Consider the following 19,888-nt stretch of genomic DNA (forward strand, 5'->3'; position numbering starts at 1 on the left):
GTCTCAAACGGCTTATCGCCACAGCTGGGAACACTCGGCCTCCTTGGACGGATTGGTGAACTCGTGCTCTAAATACCTCTGCACCTTGCCCACCACCTTGGTGCGGCTGTAGGCTCCCTGAGTGTTGAGCGACGAGCAGGTGCCGTCGACGTCCTCGAAGTCCAGGTCGTAGATGGCCACGCCGAACTTCAGCTTGCTGTAGTTGGCCTTGATGAGGCATAGCTTCTTGCACAGGGTCTGCTCGTTGTCGTACACGAACATGAGCCGCTTCACCGGGTCGTAGGCGCGCATGGCGTAGTTCTTCGCATCGTGCAACAGGTTGCCCGAGTAGGGCGGTGTTCTGACCACATTGCAGTAGCCGCCGTATTGGTCCCCCTTGATGGCGCCCGTGAGGCAGGGCGCGAAGACCTCGGGCTTGGCGCTCGGCTTCAGCATGGACCAACGACCCTTCAACGAGACGGAGATGGAGATGGCTGGTCCGTCGGGCTGCGAAGCGATGGCCGCCATGGCTCTCGCGGCGTCGTGCAAGTCGTACTCCTCCGAAAACCCCGTAGGCTTCTGCAGCATGGCTGGCGGCGTGGCGATGCACCGGCTCTTCTCTGAATCGCCCCGCATCTGGTGGCCCAGCGAGATGAACAGGTCCGGCGTGAAGGTGTTCTTGAACTTGGCTTTGAAGTAGTTGGTCCACTGGATAGTGGGGGACTGCGCGGCCAGGATGACGGACGTGCGGGGTACTACATTCCCGAGTGCGCGTTTTATCACCATGAGTGTCACGAACACCTGGTCTATTTGGGCCGGAGTCGCGTCTTGCGTGCGACAATCGATTATGCCGTAGTGAAACACGTTGAAGTCCAAGTAGTTAAAGATGTGGGAGCTCTTCAGATCGCGTCTGAGTTCCAAGTGATGATCGAAGGCGAAGCTCAAACCGTACTGCTGCGACTTGCGGCCCTCGTGTGCCCTCGCGTTTAAAAGGAAGTTGTTTAAGTTATCGTGAACGTCCCGGTCAAGTCGGTTGCGATTATTCTTGAACATCGAGTCAAAGACAATATAGTCGCACAGACCCTCTTGCGGATAGACGGTGTGGTTGTATGACCGGTCACTGACGGTACACAGAAGCGAGATAGGTTTTATGAATGGCGTTGAAACCTGAGGTGGCGTAGTAGGCCGAGTTCGCCGAGTTCGCGGAGGAGGAGGAGGTGGCGGTGGAGGGCGTTTAGTCGTTGTAGGTGGGGGAGGACGTTTAGTAGTCGGAGGACGTGGCGGAGGGCGTCTAGTTGTTGGAGGAGGTGGTGGAGGGCGTTTGGTTGTCGCAGGAGGTGGTGGACGACGTTTAGTTGTCGCAGGAGGCGGAGGAGGAGGTGGTGGACGGCGTTTAGTTGTCGTAGGAGGTGGTGGACGGCGTTTAGTTGTCGCAGGAGGCGGAGGAGGCGGAGGAGGAGGTGGTGGACGGCGTTTAGTTGTCGTAGGAGGTGCTGGACGGCGTTTAGTTGTCGCAGGAGGCGGAGGAGGAGGTGGTGGACGGCGTTTAGTTGTCGTAGGAGGTGGTGGACGGCGTTTAGTTGTCGCAGGAGGCGGAGGAGGAGGTGGTGGACGGCGTTTAGTTGTCGTAGGAGGTGGTGGACGGCGTTTAGTTGTTGCAGGAGGCGGAGGAGGCGGAGGAGGAGGTGGTGGAGGGCGTTTGGTTGTCGCAGGAGGTGGTGGACGGCGTTTAGTTGTCGCAGGAGGCGGAGGAGGAGGTGTTGGACGGCGTTTAGTTGTCGTAGGAGGTGGTGGACGGCGTTTAGTTGTCGCAGGAGGCGGAGGAGGCGGAGGAGGAGGTGGTGGACGGCGTTTAGTTGTCGCAGGAGGCGGAGGAGGAGGTGGTGGACGGCGTTTAGTTGTCGTAGGAGGTGGTGGACGGCGTTTAGTTGTCGCAGGAGGCGGAGGAGGAGGTGGTGGACGGCGTTTAGTTGTCGTAGGAGGTGGCGGAGGGCGTCTAGTTGTCGGAGGACGTGGAGGAGGAGGTGGTGGAGCACGTTTAGTTGTTGATGGTGGGGAAGGACGTTTAGTTTCCGGAGGAGGTGGCGGAGGGCGTCTAGTTGTCGGAGGAGGTGGAGGAGGAGGTGGTGGAGGGCGCTTAGTTGTTGTTGGTGGTGGAGGACGTTTAGTTGTCGGAGGAGGTGGCGGAGGGCGTCTAGTTGTCGGAGTACGTGGAGGAGGAGGTGGTGGAGCACGTTTAGTTGTTGATGGTGGTGGAGGACGTTTAGTTGTCGGAGGAGGTGGCGGAGGGCGTCTAGTTGTCGGAGGAGGTGGAGGAGGAGGTGGTGGAGGGCGCTTAGTTGTTGTTGGTGGTGGAGGACGTTTAGTTGTCGGAGGAGGTGGCGGAGGGCGTCTAGTTGTCGGAGGAGGTGGAGGAGGAGGTGGTGGATGGAGTTTAGTTGTAGCAGGAGGCGGAGAAGGAGGTGGTGGAGGGCGTTTAGGTGGCGGACGTCGCGGAGTCGATTTTTTCACCGTAGTCGTGGTGACGGGTGTAGTAGTAGGCTTAGTACTTGTAATAGGGGACGGCCTCGTTGTTACCGGTCTTGACGTTGTAGGCGGTGGCCTAGTCACTCTAGCGCGAGCGGTCATCGGTGGCGATGGTGGCGCTTTCGTTGTGGGGCGATCAGTCACCACTGGCCGTGGCGCGGAACGATCAGCGGGAAGGTATCTTGTCGTATGTTCCATGTCATCGTCGTCACCTGAGTCATAGTCGTCCAGCCCTCCCAATAGGAATAGCACGAGGGCTATGGCGATGATGCACGCCAGGACGCAGCACACAACTGCGACGAGTGTGGCGCTGTCGTCCGTTTCACTTTCATCATCGTTCGAAGAACCGGTCAGGGTCGACACTTCAAGGGCCGACTCGTCGACGCCGGATGTATCCCACTCGCTGTCCATCCGCCTGCTGTGCTACTTCAGTCGCTTCTGCTTGGTGTGGTCTCTCCTTCTCCGGTGCACCGGAATTGCGTTCTTTTCTTCGTGGATCGCTGGAACGCAGGAGACCGCGAGGAAGCCAGGGCGCGTGACTGCTCGCGCGGAGCTTGCGCGTTTTCTTCTTAAATTATGGCGCTTGCCCGCTATACGGGCATAGAGTTACTAAAAAATTACAACACGAAACTAAATGTCGCAAAAAGTAAGTGCCGCAATTCTCAGGTATTGTTCAAGTGCGTAGAGTTTTATTTCCTTCAGAATTTAGAAAAAAATACATATTACTGATTCGAATTTTAGGCCAACGAAACACATCCTATCTTGACGTTTCATCATCATCTTCTTCAGCCTGGCTACGCCCATTGCAGGGCAAAGGCCTCTCCAACACTTCTCCAACTACCCCGGTCAGGTACCAATCGTGGCCATGTTGTCGCTGCAAACTTCCTAATCTCATCCACCCACGTAACTTGCTGCCGTCCCCTGCTACGCTTCCCTTCCCTTGAAATCCAGTCCGTAACACTTAATGACCATCGGTTATCTTCCTTGACGTTTACGCAGCATCAAATAGGAACGATGAAGACTCTGGTTGTCTCAGAAACGGTTAAAACCTATGAGGGGTAACTGCCAGACACGGATAAAGAAAACAACAATGAAGAAATAAGAAAATCTAAAGCATATGAAAGCGAAATAAAGAAAGAAATTATGGTGATCCAACGCACAATGTGGAATCCATCTAAAGCTATATGTTTTCTGGAAGCGAGCAATTGAACGCCGTAGAGCTGTTCGTCTGCTGCAGCGCGTTTCAGCGTCTAAGCAAGCACGTTTAGCGCAGACGGATTAGGCTCTCCGAAATAGGCCCACTTTTTATCATGCAATCCCCGGGATGTTCATTGCATAAAGCCTCATGCTGCAAGCAAGCCGATCCAGCATACGGGCCGAACCTCGGTAAAGAAGGCATACAAGTTTTAGCTTTCATAAATAATTTATGGACAAAGACGCGCATATGCGTCGCACTGAGGATATTCAGGTACCGTTCGTTTTCCCACTGTGAAATTCCGTACGGAAATTAATACCGCGTGTGTGCGTGCGTGTGTGTTTGGGTGTGTATGTATGTGTGTGCGTACGTGTAGCAAGAAAGAAAAAAAAGATAGATAGTTCATTGAGGGAAAATAAAGGTATGCGACCACAGGACTCGCTCAAATCGGCCTACTCGTGCTCGCTTTACAGTGGACCCGTTAGTGCGACAGTGCTGGATTTAGTAACGAGAGGATCAAATATAAACGCGAGCTGTGTTGTAGAGTGCGTTCCATCGCTGCCACGCGAAGACTTGTTAGATAGCTCGCTCAAGAGTCGCGCGATGTTACGATCGGCCTACAGGGGTACTGACCTGCAAACCTTTCACAGCCGCTGCAGTCGTTTCGATCGTCCTGCTGTGCTAGCGACCTTCGAACTCTTCCCGGACCGCTGCGACGAGTCGTTTTGGAGAACCAACAATGCGCCTCTTTGAGGAACCGGCGACGCCAGCTAGGCTAACCGACCATGCACCTCCTTCGGAGAACTGGAGACCATCCCAAGGTTAGTCAACCTTGCGCCTCCTTCGGAGATTCGGCGACGCCTGCAAGGCTAGATACGCTTGGCGGACCGAGTATTGTTACCTGATTCGCTGTCGCCTTCACGGTTTACTTGGATCAAGAGAACTCATAGAAAAGAGGGTTTTGCGGTGCGTTTTTGCGGCCCCCGGAATTCGTCACAGTCTGCTGACAGTCGCGACGTCTACCTGAGGATTAGGAAGGAACAGCGCCAACCTAGACGACCACGAGAGGGAGAACGATACAGGACAAGCGCAATCTTCATCTATCTTTATTCACCGAAAAATCTGCAAATATCAAGAAAATCACAGACATGCGCACAATGACCATAATGTATCGTATGCCAAACCGTTCTAGATAGGACATTTCGCTTTTCAAGAGGGTCACGGAAGTATCACTAACGCAGTTAAATCCTCGATTCTTTATATGGAATGCTTCCAAAACCTCACGTGCCTTTGCTTCCCTGCTTCTGCCAAGTATCTTTATCTCTCCGAACCGTGGTTCGCACTTCTTGCAGTACTGGCTTTGTTTTCATGGCGAATGTTCCGCCACTCGGTCACACGCAGTGAAATTTGCACAATGTTGCGAAAGAGGCGCACCTCCTTCTTTCAGCAACCGCACATGTTCAGCTGCACGGTCATTCACGCATCGACCCGCTTGGCCCACATTGGTTTTCCCGCAGGTCAGAGGTATTTCACATACCACACCGGTACAGCAGTTTACAAACCGCTTTCCATGTTTTTTGGTGCAGCTGCTCCTCGTACCCTCGCTCGCGACGCGGGCGCAGAGCTGTGCTTGTTTTCGAGGAGCCGAAAACACGACTGGGACGCCGTGTCTGTTTGGCACCTTTTTCATATTGTCGGCTATCCTATATACATACGGAACCACTTCCGGCTTCGCAGCTAGTTTTTCTTGTGTGCACAGTTTCTTGACCATGGAACCTTTACCTTTTTGCAAGATCGCTTCAGCCACTGCTGTGATAACCGTGCTTGGGAACCCCGCCGAAACCAACCTATCAAATTGCTCGTCAAAGCTCGCACGCATTGCGGGATGACACGACTTCACGAGAGCATACTCGAGACAAAGTTTAGCAATGGAACATTTTACGGTTTTTTAATGCGCCGACGCATAACGAAGGAGCTCCTTTTGTGCTCGAGGTGCGTACAGCCAACATACATGATCTTCACTCAAGGTAATGTTAATGTCTAAAAACTGTAATCGCCCCTGCAAGGGTAGGTAATGCGTGAATACCAACCCCCGTACCTCCTCTTTAAAACTGTCTAGGACAGTGCTTACACCACCTGTTTAAGTCAACACGTTCAGTTTCTTAAAAGCTATTAAAAAATCGTCAACATACCTGAACACTTTTAGTACACCTTTTCTTGTTAAAATTGGCTCCAAGGCGCGGTATACACACTGTCAAGAAAATGTTAGTAGGCACCGGGGCTACGCAGGATCCAATACAAATCCCTTGTCTTTGTCGATAAAACTTGTTCTCAAAAGAGAGAAACGTCACATGAAGGTAAAATTCTAGCATTTTCAGAAAATTGTCTATTGACATTTCAGAGGAGTTTTGGGACTCTACTACACCGTTACATTTTATAGCATCTCTGACAGAACTAAATAAGGCATCGTGGGGCACAGAGTAAAACGATCCTTCAACATCTACTGAAAACACATAACCAATGGAAGTACCTTCCTCAAGAAACCTAACAACATCATTTGAAAGTTTTGAGGCGTACGGATCTTGAACATTAAGGGATGTAAGGTGCTTTTGAAGAAACTTGCTAAACACAATCTGCCAAGTTCCATTATCGCTGACCACTGTTCTGAATGGCACGGACAGTTTGTCCGTTTTGGCGTTTTCGAGTGGGAGAAGTCAGCGCTGGACTCAAGAGGCGCTCGCTGGGGTCAAGCGTGACAACCCATGTGTACGAGGACCCGTTCACCTCAGTGTGTTCAGTGAGAACAAAGTGCGGAAGAGAGTGTGTGAACCCTCCCCCTCCAAGGCGGGTCGACGATGCCTCCAACGACGACTGTGGACGGTCCGAATGGACGAAGGTTAGACGGCAGTTTTCCCTCACCTAAGGATCTAGGGAGGACAGTGGGTGTTTAAGCAGAAGTTTTCGGCTACTTCCTGTGCTTGTTTGTTGTGTGCTCAGGCGTGTCGGATTTGTGCTTGGTGCTTCGTCTTTCGTGCTCCTTTTGGGAGTCATGCTAGACTGTTGAAATGTATCTCGTGTCGTAATCTAAATATCGTAAATAAATCCCTTACTCATAGTTCTTGATGAGAGCAAGTTCCTCCCTTCAACAACGTCTATATCCTGCAGCGAGCAGTCGGACAGTATCATTACATATCTTCCGCAGTGCGTCGTACGATCTCTCAGAAAGAGGTACACCCATCAATGGTGCACCATATTGTTACCGTGAAGAGAAGGAAGAAGTTGTATTGGGACTAGAGGAAGACGAATTTCGTCCCGGCCACTCCATATGGTGCACCCATGTAGATTTAGAGAGCCGCGTTAAACTTGCTCGCCGCAAACGAGAGTACGCAGCTTTGGTGATGCTAGATGTATCAAAAGCATACGACTCTGTGGAACATAGTATTTTATTCGACAAACTTCAGTCTACGAACTTACCAAATTATATAACCGCTTGCATCTATAAATTTATAAGAGATAGAGAGTTTTATTGTTACCAACACGGTATTTCGGCATCCAAACACAAGCAGACAAGAGGTGCACCACAGGGTTCCGTTCTTTCTCCTATATTATTTAACATTTTGCTAAGCACAATTCCTTTGTGTCCGGAAGTACATGTTTATGTTTACGCGGATGATATCGCATTTTTCACGTCCGGAAATAATATACATTCACTACAACAGTCGCTGCAGAAATACTTAGGAACGCTGGAGACATGGCTAGAGGGGCGATGCATGTCGTTAAATATTAGCAAAAGTTCGGTATTAGTATACGGTATTACGGTATAATAAGTGCGGTATTATTAAATCTTTACAATACCGACAGGAAATCATTCCTCAAGTTGACGAAGTCAAGTGCCTTGGTGTCATTTACGATGGCAAACTCACCTGGCGCAGTCACATTGAACATATTAAAACAAAGGCAGAACGAGCCGTAGCTATGCTCCGCCGGCTCAGCCACCGTCGCTCTGGACTACGCAGGGATACCTTACTGATGATCTATAAAATGTATGTTCGGCCCATATTGGAATTCGGCTGCGTGATATTTTCCGGTGGCCCCACCTACATAATTAAACCTCTCATACTTTTAGAAAGTGAAGCTCTACGTTCATGCCTTGGGCTACCTACATTTGTTGCAAACTCTGTTTTATATCAGGAAGCTCACATACCCACCCTAGATTGCAGATTCGGCATACTTACGGTTCAGACATTTATAAAAATTTATGAATATTTAAAAAGACCTACGCAATATGCTTTTATGAATGAACCTGCTGAGTTTTTCCAAGTATCGTGGTCGAGATTCCACAGTCCTCAGGTAGTATTCGTACAAGCACAGTTACAAAAATTGCATGTGTCCATACGCCAAGTTTACCATTCAAATGATGCCGTTACAGAGCTAAAAATTGAGTTCGAGTACATATTTGCTAATCATGCGAAACTATTACCAAGGCGAGATTTAATTAATATCTTACACGGCCACCTACACCAGCTAACCACTGACAACGTAATAGCTACTGACGCTTCTGTTTGAAATGAGAAGGCAGGAGTGGGTGGGGAACTTCTCTGAATCCCTTCAATGGTCCTACTCCCTTCGCCTTCCCGACTTCACACCTGTATTTCAGGCAGAATTATTAGCGATTATATTAGCACTACGAAAACTCCCCAAAAAAAGACCCATTAGCTGTTATGGTGACGGACTCGCTATCTGTATGCACAGCACTAACTCCATCTTTAAATTCAGCAATTCAAAGAACATTTCGTTCGATGGTACCTCCGTACTTACGAAAAGTATGTTTGCTTTGGGTACCGGGACATCATGGGTTGCACTTGAATCAAATGGCCGATTCACTCGCACGAGCATCCCTGAACGGCCTTATCAAAACGGTTTTGCCGACATCAGCTTATGTCACCGCGGCTAGGTAGACAAATTTCGCTATATCTCAAAATTCTGCAATATCCATGCTAACACCGCGTTCTGAACTCCATGATCTCGGCTTTCCATGCAATATTAATCGGTGTCCTTCAAGGGAATTGGAAGTATCATTTACAAAATTGAGATGTCGTATACCTCCTCTAAATTTTTACTTACACAGGTCTGGTCTCACTATGTCCCCTCTATGTTCTTTTTGCAGTGCACCTGAAACTATCGAAGATTATTTTCTCTCATGCCGCCGCTTTACAAGACAATGAAAATATTAGATTACTCATTTAGCAAACTTGGCCTATCACTAACCTCGCCAAGCATTCTTTCTTTCGGGGTGACTTCACTGGGATCCAGCCACAGGGATGCTTTTCTTGCAGTTTACAATTTCATTAGAGAGACGAAAAGAGTACCTTGCTGATTTTCTTCAATTATCCATATTTTCTATTATTTCATTTCTTTACGTTAAATTATTCTATCAAAATTTTTAACAATATTTTCATTGCAAGATTAAATTACAATTCTATCGTCCCACGTTCCACCATTCAAATCTAGTTTCTCTATACTTCTTACCGTATGGATAACCGCCTGCTTCTTGGCCAATCCCTCATAGTGGGGACGCGCCACTGTCTGGGACACAAGACAAGACGAAGTCTGGCAGTTACCGGAACGTCATATACCTCTGTTGTAAATATAAAATATTTTATTCTCGTGGGCCTGCTTTCTTCCTGCAACATTTTGGTGGAAGGTGCGGGGTATAATCACGGAACTTCGCAGCGGACGTCATCTACCTGCCGCCACAATGGCAAATCAACCGACACAAGCGAGAACGCCTCAACAGCCCGTGCCAACGGTCATCCTCACTCATCCGCAGAATCCAGGGACATTTTGTGGCACTGACAACGCTGACGTCGAGGACTGGCTTACGATGTACGAGCGAGGGTGCGACATTAACAGGTGGGATCCAACAATGATGCTAGCAAACGTGATATTTTATCTAAGAGGACCTGCGAAGCAATGGTACGACACACACGAAGCTGACCTAACGAGCTGGGATGTCTGCAAAGAAAAAATGCGAGACATGTTTGGCAGACCTGTCGGTCATCAGCTGGCAGCAAAAAAAGAGCTTGCGTGCCGCGCTCGGATGTCCACTGGTCGTCGCCTCCTCGGTGGTTGTCTCCTAGTCCCTACCGCCAAGTACCAGACAATCGTACTTTCTCGCCCTATACGCCGACTAGGAACATCAACGCCGACAGTGCTCCACCAAGATCCAGCCGCTCCCCGTCTCCGCAAGGTCGTCGGTCCCGTTCGCCTCTCGTTCACCACTCTTCGTCCCCTTCTGCAACCGGTCGCTTCGCTTCAGGAAACTAGGCGGTGCAGCTCCCGTAGGTGAAGCTGAAACTCCGACCTGGCCCACAAATTCTCTGTTGACCCTGCCTACATGTGGAAACCTACTGGACATTGAAGTTGATGGCGTTCCTGTTAGATCTCTCGTTGATACAGGAGCGCAGCTTTCAGTCATGAGCGCTACTCTGCGCCGAAGGCTCAGAAAGGTTCTGACACCCGCCGTACCGGGCACTGTGCGAGTCGCCGATGGGAGTACTTCACCTGCCCTTGGAATGTGCACAGCACGTGTGACAATTGGAGGCCATTATACCGTTCTTCTCTGTATCATCCTTGAACACTGTCCGCACGACCTAATTCTCGGCCTCGACTTCCTTTCAAAACACTCTGCCCGAATTGACTGCTCCGCAGGTGTTGTACAGTTGGATCTGCCGCTTCCTGCCGATGCAACAACTTGTGCTTCACACCGCTTAGGTTCTGCTGAGTTTGCAAGGCTGTCTCCACAAACGGCTACAAATGTCCTCCTGACGCCCTGTCCTCCCGTACCTGATGGCGAGTACGTCGTGTCGCCGCTTACTGACGTCGTTTTGTCGCGAAATATTGCCCTGCCGAGCACCTTAATCCGGATCCGCGAAAACTTTACTCGCGTGCCCATCCTCAATTTTGGATTTTCGTCCCATATGCTGCCACACGGTATCACCATAGCGCCTATCACTTGGTTGGAAGAATTTGAGGTTTCTTATTTGACATCTGACTCCTTCCTCAGTACCAACGGACCTTTGTCACCCACTCCTCCGTACTCTACGCCCGCGGACGATGTTTCTAAGATAATCGCCCCTGACCTTCCTTCCGAGAAAACAGCAGCTCTCCATCACCTCCTGTCATCTTATCGGGTTATCTTTGATTTGGACGACCGTCCACTAGGCCAGACGTCTGTTGTCACGCATCGCATCAACACCGGTGACGCCAGCCCCATTCATAGGCGGCCATATCGTGTCTCCGATACAGAAAGGGCCATCATACAGAAAGAGGTAGACAGGATGATGGCCAAAGACATCATTGAATCTTCCAGTAGCCCGTGGGCATCACCCGTTGTCCTAGTAAAGAAAAAAAGAGAACTCATGGCACTTCTGCATTGACTACCGTCACCTCAACAGGATAGCAAAGAAAGATGTTTATCCCCTGCCTCGCATTGATGAGGCTCTTGACTGACTTCACGGATCCCAATATTTTTCATTAATTGACCTCCGCTCCGGCTATTGGCAGATTAGCGTCGATGAGATGGACCACGAGAAAACCGCCTTCGTCACAGCGGACGGTCTGTACTAATTTAAAGTCATGCTCTTTGGTTTATGCAATGCGCCAGCTACATTCGAGCGAATGACGGACGCTCTCTTGCAAGCGCGGCTTGAAGTGGTCTACATGCCTCTGTTACCTTGACGATGCGATTAATTGTCTTTTCGCCGAACTTTGAGAGCCACCCGCGGCGCCTCATGACCATACTCTCCCTGTTTCGCAGGGCTGGCCTTCAGCTAAACTTCTCCAAGTGCCCTTTCAGTCACCGTGAAATTAACATGCTCGGCCATCTCGTAAACGCCACCGGAATCCAACCTGATCCACACAAAGTTCCCGCGATGCGCTATTTTCCCGTACCTTTCCTGTACATCGCTCACCCTTTTACTGGCCTTCTTAAGAAACACGTCTGTTTCTCTTGGGGACCACTGCAGGAGAAAGCCTTCTCTACCCTGATTGAGCGGCTTACAACTTTCCCCATTCTGTCACACTTTGAGCCTTCTGCACCCACTGAAGTACGAACTGATACGAGTGGTCATGGCATCGGCGCTGTCCTCGCTCAGCGTCAGCAGGGCCAAGACCGTGTCATCGCTTACGCTAGCCGCCTTCTTTCCACGCCCGAGCGAAATTACTCCATTACTGAGAAAGAATGTCTAGCGCTCGTATGGGCGGTCGCGAAATTTCGGCCGTACCTTTTCGGTCGAAGCTTCTGCGTCGTAACCGACCATTACGCCCTCTGCTGGCTCTCCTCTTTGAAAGACCCAACTGGACGACTTGCACGTTGGGCATTGCGTCTACAAGAATATACATATTCTATTATGTAAAAGTCAGGGCGCCTGCATAAAGATGCTGCCTGCCTGTCCCGCATACCCGTGTATCAACCGGACGATACCGATGCAGACGCGGACATCAGTGTTCTATGGCTCTCCGGCTTCCTCCATATTGGTGACGAGCAGAGCAAAGATCCTGTTCTTCGAACACTTATGGAACGCCTGAGCTCCTCGTCCAACGACCCGTCCTTCCTGATGTTCACCTTGCGCGATGGAACTTTATACCGTCGTAGCATTCGTCCTGACGGCCCGGAGCTCCTCCTAGTCGTTCCCAAGCACCTTCGACTCGCCATGCTCCAGCAATTTCACGACGCTCCTACTGCTGGACATCTGGGCAGCACTCGTACATACGACCGCCTGCGGCGCCGCTTCTTCTGGCCCGCCATTTCTCGCGCTGTGCGCCGTTATGTCGCTTCTTGCGACCTGTGTCAGCGCCGGAAGATGCCTGCTAAGCCTCCCGCTGGTTTCCTACAACCAATAGATATCCCTACAGAGCCCTTCTTCCGTGTGGGCCTAGACCTCCTGGGCCCCTTTGCAATTTCCATCAAAGGAAACAAATCGATTGCTGTAGCAACAGATTATGCCACGAAGTATGCCATCGCATGAGCGCTACCAACCCGCATCGCTACAGATGTCGCCGACTTCTTACTATGCGAAGTCATCCTGCACCACGGCGCCCTTCGCCAGTTGCTGACATATCACGGCCGCTACTTTCTATCAAAGGTCGTCGATGATCTGCTCCGCTCCTGTTCTACAGAACACCAGATTGCTACCGCGTACCACCCTCAAACGAACGGCCTCTCCGAGCGACTCAACCGCACAGTAACTGAAATGCTGGTCATGTACGTTTCCGACGATCACCGCGAGTGGCACGTCGCTTTACCGTACATCACGTTCGCATACAACTCGTCCCGTCATGACACTGCCGGATTTTCACCATTTTACCTGTTGTATTGCCGCGACCCCACCTTGCCCTTTGACACGTTGCTACCTTCCGCAGTACAATCACCCAGCACTGGTTACGCCCGCGATGCTATTGACTTAGCCGCCCATAGGCCCGGGAAGTCGCCAGTCATCGCCTCACAGTCTCGCAAGCTTCTCAATAGCGACGCTACGACCTTCGGCACCGAGGCTCCCATTTTTCACCTGGTTCCGTTGTCCTTCTCTGGACGCCTTCACGTTGCGTCGGCTTGTCGGAAAAACTACTTTCGCGTTATTCTGGTCCGTACAAGATCTAACGCCAACTGTCCGACGTGACATACGAGATCGCCCCAGTCGGCCAGCCTTCAGTGCCTCCCAACGTCACTAGCGATGTTGCTCACGTCGTCAGGCTCAAGCCCTATCTCCCCCCTTCAAGTAAGGCTCTATAACTTGCACCGGGACGGAGCTACTCTGCCGAGAGGGTGATGTTCCGGTGAAGAGAAGGAAGAAGTTGTATTGGACTAGAGGAAGACGGAGTCTGGCAGTTACCTGAACGCCATCTACCCCTGTTGTAAATATAGATTATGTTATATACTCGTGGGCCTGCTTTCTTCTTTCAACAATATCTTCATACGGTTCTTTGCCTGCTGGGGTGTAGAATCGACCAAAGCTCTACAGATGCATGGTAACAGTTTGGGGATCAAACACTGCCAAGGTCGCGAGTGTTTTTGCTGGCATAGTAAATTCATAGGAGCCAGTGAGCAGGTCGAAAACGAGAACCATGATCATCGCTCACGGACCAAAATATGGAGCAGAACATTCAAGGCATTTCTAATCTTCTGGGGGCAACCGCCGTTTCACCGGTTACTTTAAATTTTGTTCTATGATAGGGAGGAAGGGGGGCGGGGAGGAATAAGTTATGTAAATGCTTAATACAGTGAAAACTCGTTAATTCGAACTTCAATAATTCGAATTTATGGATAATTCGAACTGTACGATTTGGTCCGGCCAAGCTCCATAGAAGTCTATGTATAAAAAAGTCCGTTAATTCAAACGCGAGAAGGTTCCCTTACGGATAATTCGAACTACGCTCGCCTGGCACACGGCCAGAGAAACGCGCCTACTGCCTACACACAAGGCTGTATTGCCTCCGAAACGGAGAAAACGGCGAGAGAAGGCAAAATCGGGCAAAAATCTAACCGACGCGAGGTCAGCCAGAAGGCAGCGGCGGCTGCCGCCTCTCCGTTCTACGTAACCTCGGAGACTTCTTGCCCGTTGGGAATCTCGGAGGCTTTGCAAACCTTGTACAGCTGCTAATGTTGTGCGGAGATGGCACGGCAAGCTCCAAAACACAGCGAATTAAGTACGTCGCAGCTGCGCTTACAATCAAGAACCAACGAATCAGGGCCTTCGCCACGTTCACATGTTCAGCGTCTTTGTCTCGGCAGTCTTCATCGGTTGTGCACCTCTGTTTTCGGCTTAGGAGGTATCGGCCGTCGCGATTCATTGGGATGGTGTTAAGCCTCGGCTAACGTTCCTTTCGGTGGACAGCGGTGGTGGGGCACAGTAGGAACCAAAGCTTCGACTTGAAGATGGCATGTGCCCGCGGCACACGCCATCACTTTCTGACACGTCAAATTTCTGACATGCCCTGTATACTGCTTCCAAATCGCAGTGTGCTGTTGCCCTCCTTCACTTTCGTTAGTTCGAACTTTCGTTAATTCGAACTGAAGCGGCTTCCCCTTGCGGTTCGAATTAACGAGCTTTTACTGTATATAGGAACAAACGACCTACGACTCCATATATAATGTCTGCGCGATGGGTCCCCCGTCTTTTGACTGTGGGACGCTAGCTGGCACGTTTTTACGTAATTGAGCGGCTCTCAGTGCCATTTGCACACAAACAAAAAAAGAGGGACTCGAATTTTTAATCGCATCGTTACCTGCGATAAAGCTTTGGTGCACTGCTACAGGCCTGAGCAAAAATGAAGGCAACCAACTATGGAGTGGAGAAATATGAGGGCCATCTACTCGATTCATGGGAAAGTGATGCGCTTAGTACGAGTCGTAACTTGTGGATAGCGTGCTGGATTCTATCATTATAAATTATGGTCATTTCATTTCCGGCAGAGCCTGACAACACATTCTGGCCAGTTGTCAGTCCCTTTAAGGATCCCCAGGCAGTCAAAATTATTATGTAGCCCCCCACTACGGCGTGCCTCACAATCAAATCGGGATTTTCGGCACGTAAAAAAAAGCCCAGAATTCAATTCAACACAAACGCAGCCGCTGTAGGTGTCCGCACCTTGCCCTGGAGCGAAGGGAATTTTTTTTTATTTATTCAAGAAACGTCCCAGGTAGCAGTGCAGTAGGAGTATAGTGTGAGGGAGGGATTATACAATATATATCTTCATAAGTGGAAGAATTACAAGGAATGGAAAGAGATAACGACTACATGATACGTACATTAACCTATATAAAACGACGTGACGTTACCTAATAGTTAGCGGAACGCGATATAGTATATCGGAATGATTGCCGACATACACAATGTAAGGGTGCATCATTTAACACAGTCAAATATTACAAAGGTAATGTAAGGGCACATATCTTGACATTGCCAACTACAGAAGTTAGCGAGAAGCGCGTACATAATTAAGAGAAAGTTAATGAAAGCGATTGGTTACGAAAAAATAGCCGTTACTCCATGACGAAACTGAACAGGGTCATGAACGTCGACAACGTTATCAGGGAGACTATTTCCTAGTTCAATTGCTAGTGGTAAGACTGATGAATTGATGGCGTTTGTGTGCCCAGAAATACGTTTGAAAGAGTGATTGTTGGGCAAACGGCGAGACTTCCGTAACGGTTGGGAAAGATGGAGGGTGGTTTGGTGCTAATGGTCTGTTATTTTATGAAATTAGTAGATTATAGGAATACTTCTGCGTGATTCTAAGGAGAATGGGGACAGGTAATATCATATATTAGTAACACTGGAATGACAGCTACAGTCTTTGGCGATGAAACCCGCGGCGCTGTTTTGAACACGTTCAAGAGCGTTGATTAGATAGGTTTGATGAGGTGATGAAATTGATGACGGGTATTCAAGTTGAGGACGGACGAATGTTAGATATGCTAGTGATTTGGTCGAAGTAGGAGCGTCGTGAAGGTTTCGTTTAAGGTAGCCGAGGGTGCGTGATGTCTGCAGTCTGATTGTATCCATGTGAGTAGTCCATGAAAGTTTGAGTGAAGCATGCACGCCACTGTACTTGTAAGACGTTATGCATGCTACGGTGGCAGTTATTTAGAGTCTATTTAGATGCTGAAGCCCATTTCTTGCAGGTGCAGGTCATTAGTTTACATTTATCGGTATTAAGAGACATTTCCCAGCGTGAGAGCCAATTAATTACGAGATCCAGGTCCTGTTGGAGACCAAGATGATGAGCTGAAGAAGATATTTTACTGTAGATTGCGCAATCGTGTGTTAAAAGTCGCATCTTAGAGGAGATACCCGCAGGTCGATCATTAATGTAAATTAAATATTACAAGGGGCCCAAAACACTATCCTGGGGGACGCCGGAGGTGACATCAGTAAGAGTAGATGAGAAGGAGTTGGTAACGGTGTGTTTTTTACCGAAGGAAATAAAATTTTTCACCCAGAATGAAGTTAAAGAATCTAAATTAAGGGACGAAAGTTTAAATATTAGATGATCGAAAGCTTTAGAAAAGTCGTCGAATATGCAGTCGATGTCTAGGTTACTATCCATGTGCTTGAGTAAATCATTCGTAAATTCTAAGAGTTGTGTGTCACACGAGCAACATCTTCTAAAACCGTATAGGTTCAGGTAAAAAAAAAGTAGTTCAAGTAATTTGCATGGGACACTCGATATCGGACGATGATCGCTAATGCCCCCGTCACATGGGCACAGAAAATGACATTAACTGGCTAATGCTATAAACTTTAATGTCATTCTCCGTGTGCCACACGGAGATGCTTAATGGCAATAACGCTAAATGCCATTCGCGGCCTAGTACGTTCTCGTAACTCTCTTGGCCGTCGAATGCGTACTCCCGTTCCCAATGTCCTCGCCGTGGCCGTGGTGACCACATTCTGACAAAATTAAGCTAACTTGTAGATCAAAACATCTAATATATTCTGCACTTTTCTTAAAGGGAGCTCTTTATTTTCCTAGAGATTAGCAGGTGATCTTGCCGCTACGCCCGGCTAGAGGATTAATCGTGAGCTCGTTAGCCAGGAGAAGCTCTTCGATTGCACGGCGGCGGCTCCTTGCTTTGTCGGCCTCATACTGAAGCCTTCCAATTTCTCGACGATGTTTGGCTCGAAGAAGCACATACACCAGAACCAACTGGAGCACACGGCCAAAATTTTCAGGATCGCTCCTTGAGCGCTTGCAAGTAGTGAGCACTATTTTTCCAATTTCAATGCTTTGGGCACGCTACGGATTGGCCGTCGAGCTAGCTTTGGCTTTTAACAGGGTACGGTTGGGTGCAACAATGACGTTCCTGAAGTAAACTACACACAATACGCCGATTAATGTTTATCATGCCATTTCTTAAACATCTGCTGCCTATATAACTGGATTTATTGTATTACGATTGGCAAGCAAACTCAACCGTTTCACTGCAGCTATCACTACCACAATGTTTAATGTCATTAAGTACGTGCGTGTACCAGCGGTCAAAATATAATGGCATTAAGAAACTTATGGTCTTAAACTGTTATTGGCATTAACTTCGCCCGTGGGGCCCAGGTATAACATTAGATTTCTTGCCTGATTTGAATATTGGTATGATTTTGCCTTCATGCGGTATTTCACTCGCTGATAATGATTGTTTAAAGATGTGGGCATGTGTGAGACTAGATACCGTGACATTGTATTGAAGCATTTTGGCAATAATATAATGAATTCCTGCGCATTTTGACACTTTGAGGTTGTTAATCAATGCTGCGATTCCGGCAGTAGTTATGACTACGGGATCCATGTATGTGTAAACGAATTCTTCCGTAGATGGGATGCTGGAATGGTCTTACTTTGTAAAAACACCCCTAAAGTAATTATTGAATAAAGCAGCGCGATCCTACGGCTTAACGTTTGTCCCGCCATCATCCTCCAGTGAAATGATTTCAACGGCATTGCTGGTGGGAGAAATCGATGTCCAAAACTTTCTAGGGTCATGTTTAACAAGCGACTGAAGGTCACACGACATAAATTTGTGTTTGGTGGTGCGAAGAGCACGACAGTACTCTTTTTTCGCAGCCTGCTGTTTCATCCAAGACAGCGGTGTGCCCCTGCGCTTTGCCGCCTTAAAGAGCCGTTTCTTGTTAGTCCTTCAAGCACTTTAGGGTATATATATGGCGGTATATGTATCTGTTTCAACGTCACGCCAACAAACGCCATATCTAATTGGTTTGTTTTCTCATTTGGCTTTCTTAAAATGTGCGCTGTGGTTTATTGTAAACCCCTATTCCTTTATATTTTATTGACTTTTACCATGTGATACCTTTGGTGATGCTGGTCTGCTTCACATTTCTCTCAATTTCTTTCTACAACCAAGGCGTCCAAAATTGGCGGCGCATACACCATTTAGAGAAAATGGGCGAAGTTTATTTATTTCAGGAGTACCGCCAACCTCTCATATGGGGCCTTAGGCAGGAGTGGGTTCTAACTCAAAAACAGATTTGGAAACAAAGAGAAACAAATCTAGTAGCGCAACAGAAAAAGTTGCCAAAGCAAGTCCAATGCAGGTACTAGGGAGAACGTGATTCATGCACAGGTACAAGAAACAAACGCCAGAAACTCAAATACTATAAATTATATAATTCAAGGGCAGAATGACGGCAACAGACATGTCTTGACAGACATCTTTGCAACGAGTGAACATACCATAATCAGAGCAAGATAAATTTGTAAAACATTACGCCTTGCGAACACCGAAAGATGCACACGACGCCAAGCAAATATTTTTAGCACACTGAGAAAGTACTGGAAAACGTAAATTGAAGCGTAGTGCGCGTGTGTTGAACGAGGCCAGATGGGGGAAGGGAGGGCATGTACGATGAGAAGTGTATGACATGATGATATGACGATGATATGATAGCGAATGCATGACGACGACACAATGACAGCGGTATGAGAACAGTCGGATGACGGTGAGTGTATAGGGACAATGGCGTGAAGACAACTGCATCACGAAGCCTCTATGACCACGCTGGCGTGACAACAACGGCATGGAGAGAGTCCGAGAAGCCTGGGGCGATATCGACGTCCCCACATCAACGTGCATAGATCGCGAGTAACCGGCTTTTGTACAGCGGTTTGTGTTGCTGTCGCCGTTTTTTGAACGTCACCATTCTCGCTACACTTTTATGCTGTGGCATAAACATCGGTGGACACTGATCCTCAATGAGAGCTCCGATGCGTCAATCCAGCTGTCAAAGAGACTCCCCATCCGCAATCACTTTATCCGAACCAAAAGTGAGACCTTAGTGGCATGGAATGGCCATGATGGCCTAACGACGACTGTATAACGATGGCACAACGACCACGAAGGAATCACAACAATCGCATGACGACACTGGTATTTAAACAGTCGGCATTAGGCCATCATGCTCACTCCATATCACTAAATCTCGCTCTTGGTTGCGAAAACTGATTGCGGATGGGGGCGGGGCTCGCTTCTTGACAGCTCGATTGTTACTACTACAAAATGGCGATGGTGGACGGCCACGATGACGTAACGATGGCTCTATGACGGAGACGCCTTGACGACGATGGGGTGACGATAATTGCGTGACAAAAATGACTTGACGACGTCACTGACGA

General features: G+C 48.7%; 2 protein-coding genes across 2 annotated transcripts in view; both read right to left on the reverse strand.

Moving 5' to 3' along the window:
• The window catches only part of LOC135899885 (mucin-2-like), a 48,966-nt gene extending 45,920 nt beyond the window's left edge, over positions 1-3,046 (reverse strand). The window contains exon 1 of the mRNA XM_070534706.1: positions 16-3,046. Coding sequence (XP_070390807.1) covers positions 16-2,916 — 2,901 coding nt within the window. The 5' untranslated portion in view covers positions 2,917-3,046. The remainder of the gene's footprint in view (positions 1-15) is intronic.
• LOC135899884 (uncharacterized) overlaps positions 1-19,888 on the reverse strand; it is a 285,314-nt gene that overhangs the window by 231,811 nt on the left and 33,615 nt on the right. The window lies entirely within an intron of this gene.

This window comes from Dermacentor albipictus, chromosome 2 (assembly GCF_038994185.2).
Source record: "Dermacentor albipictus isolate Rhodes 1998 colony chromosome 2, USDA_Dalb.pri_finalv2, whole genome shotgun sequence".
NCBI classification, from domain to species: Eukaryota; Metazoa; Arthropoda; class Arachnida; order Ixodida; family Ixodidae; genus Dermacentor; species Dermacentor albipictus.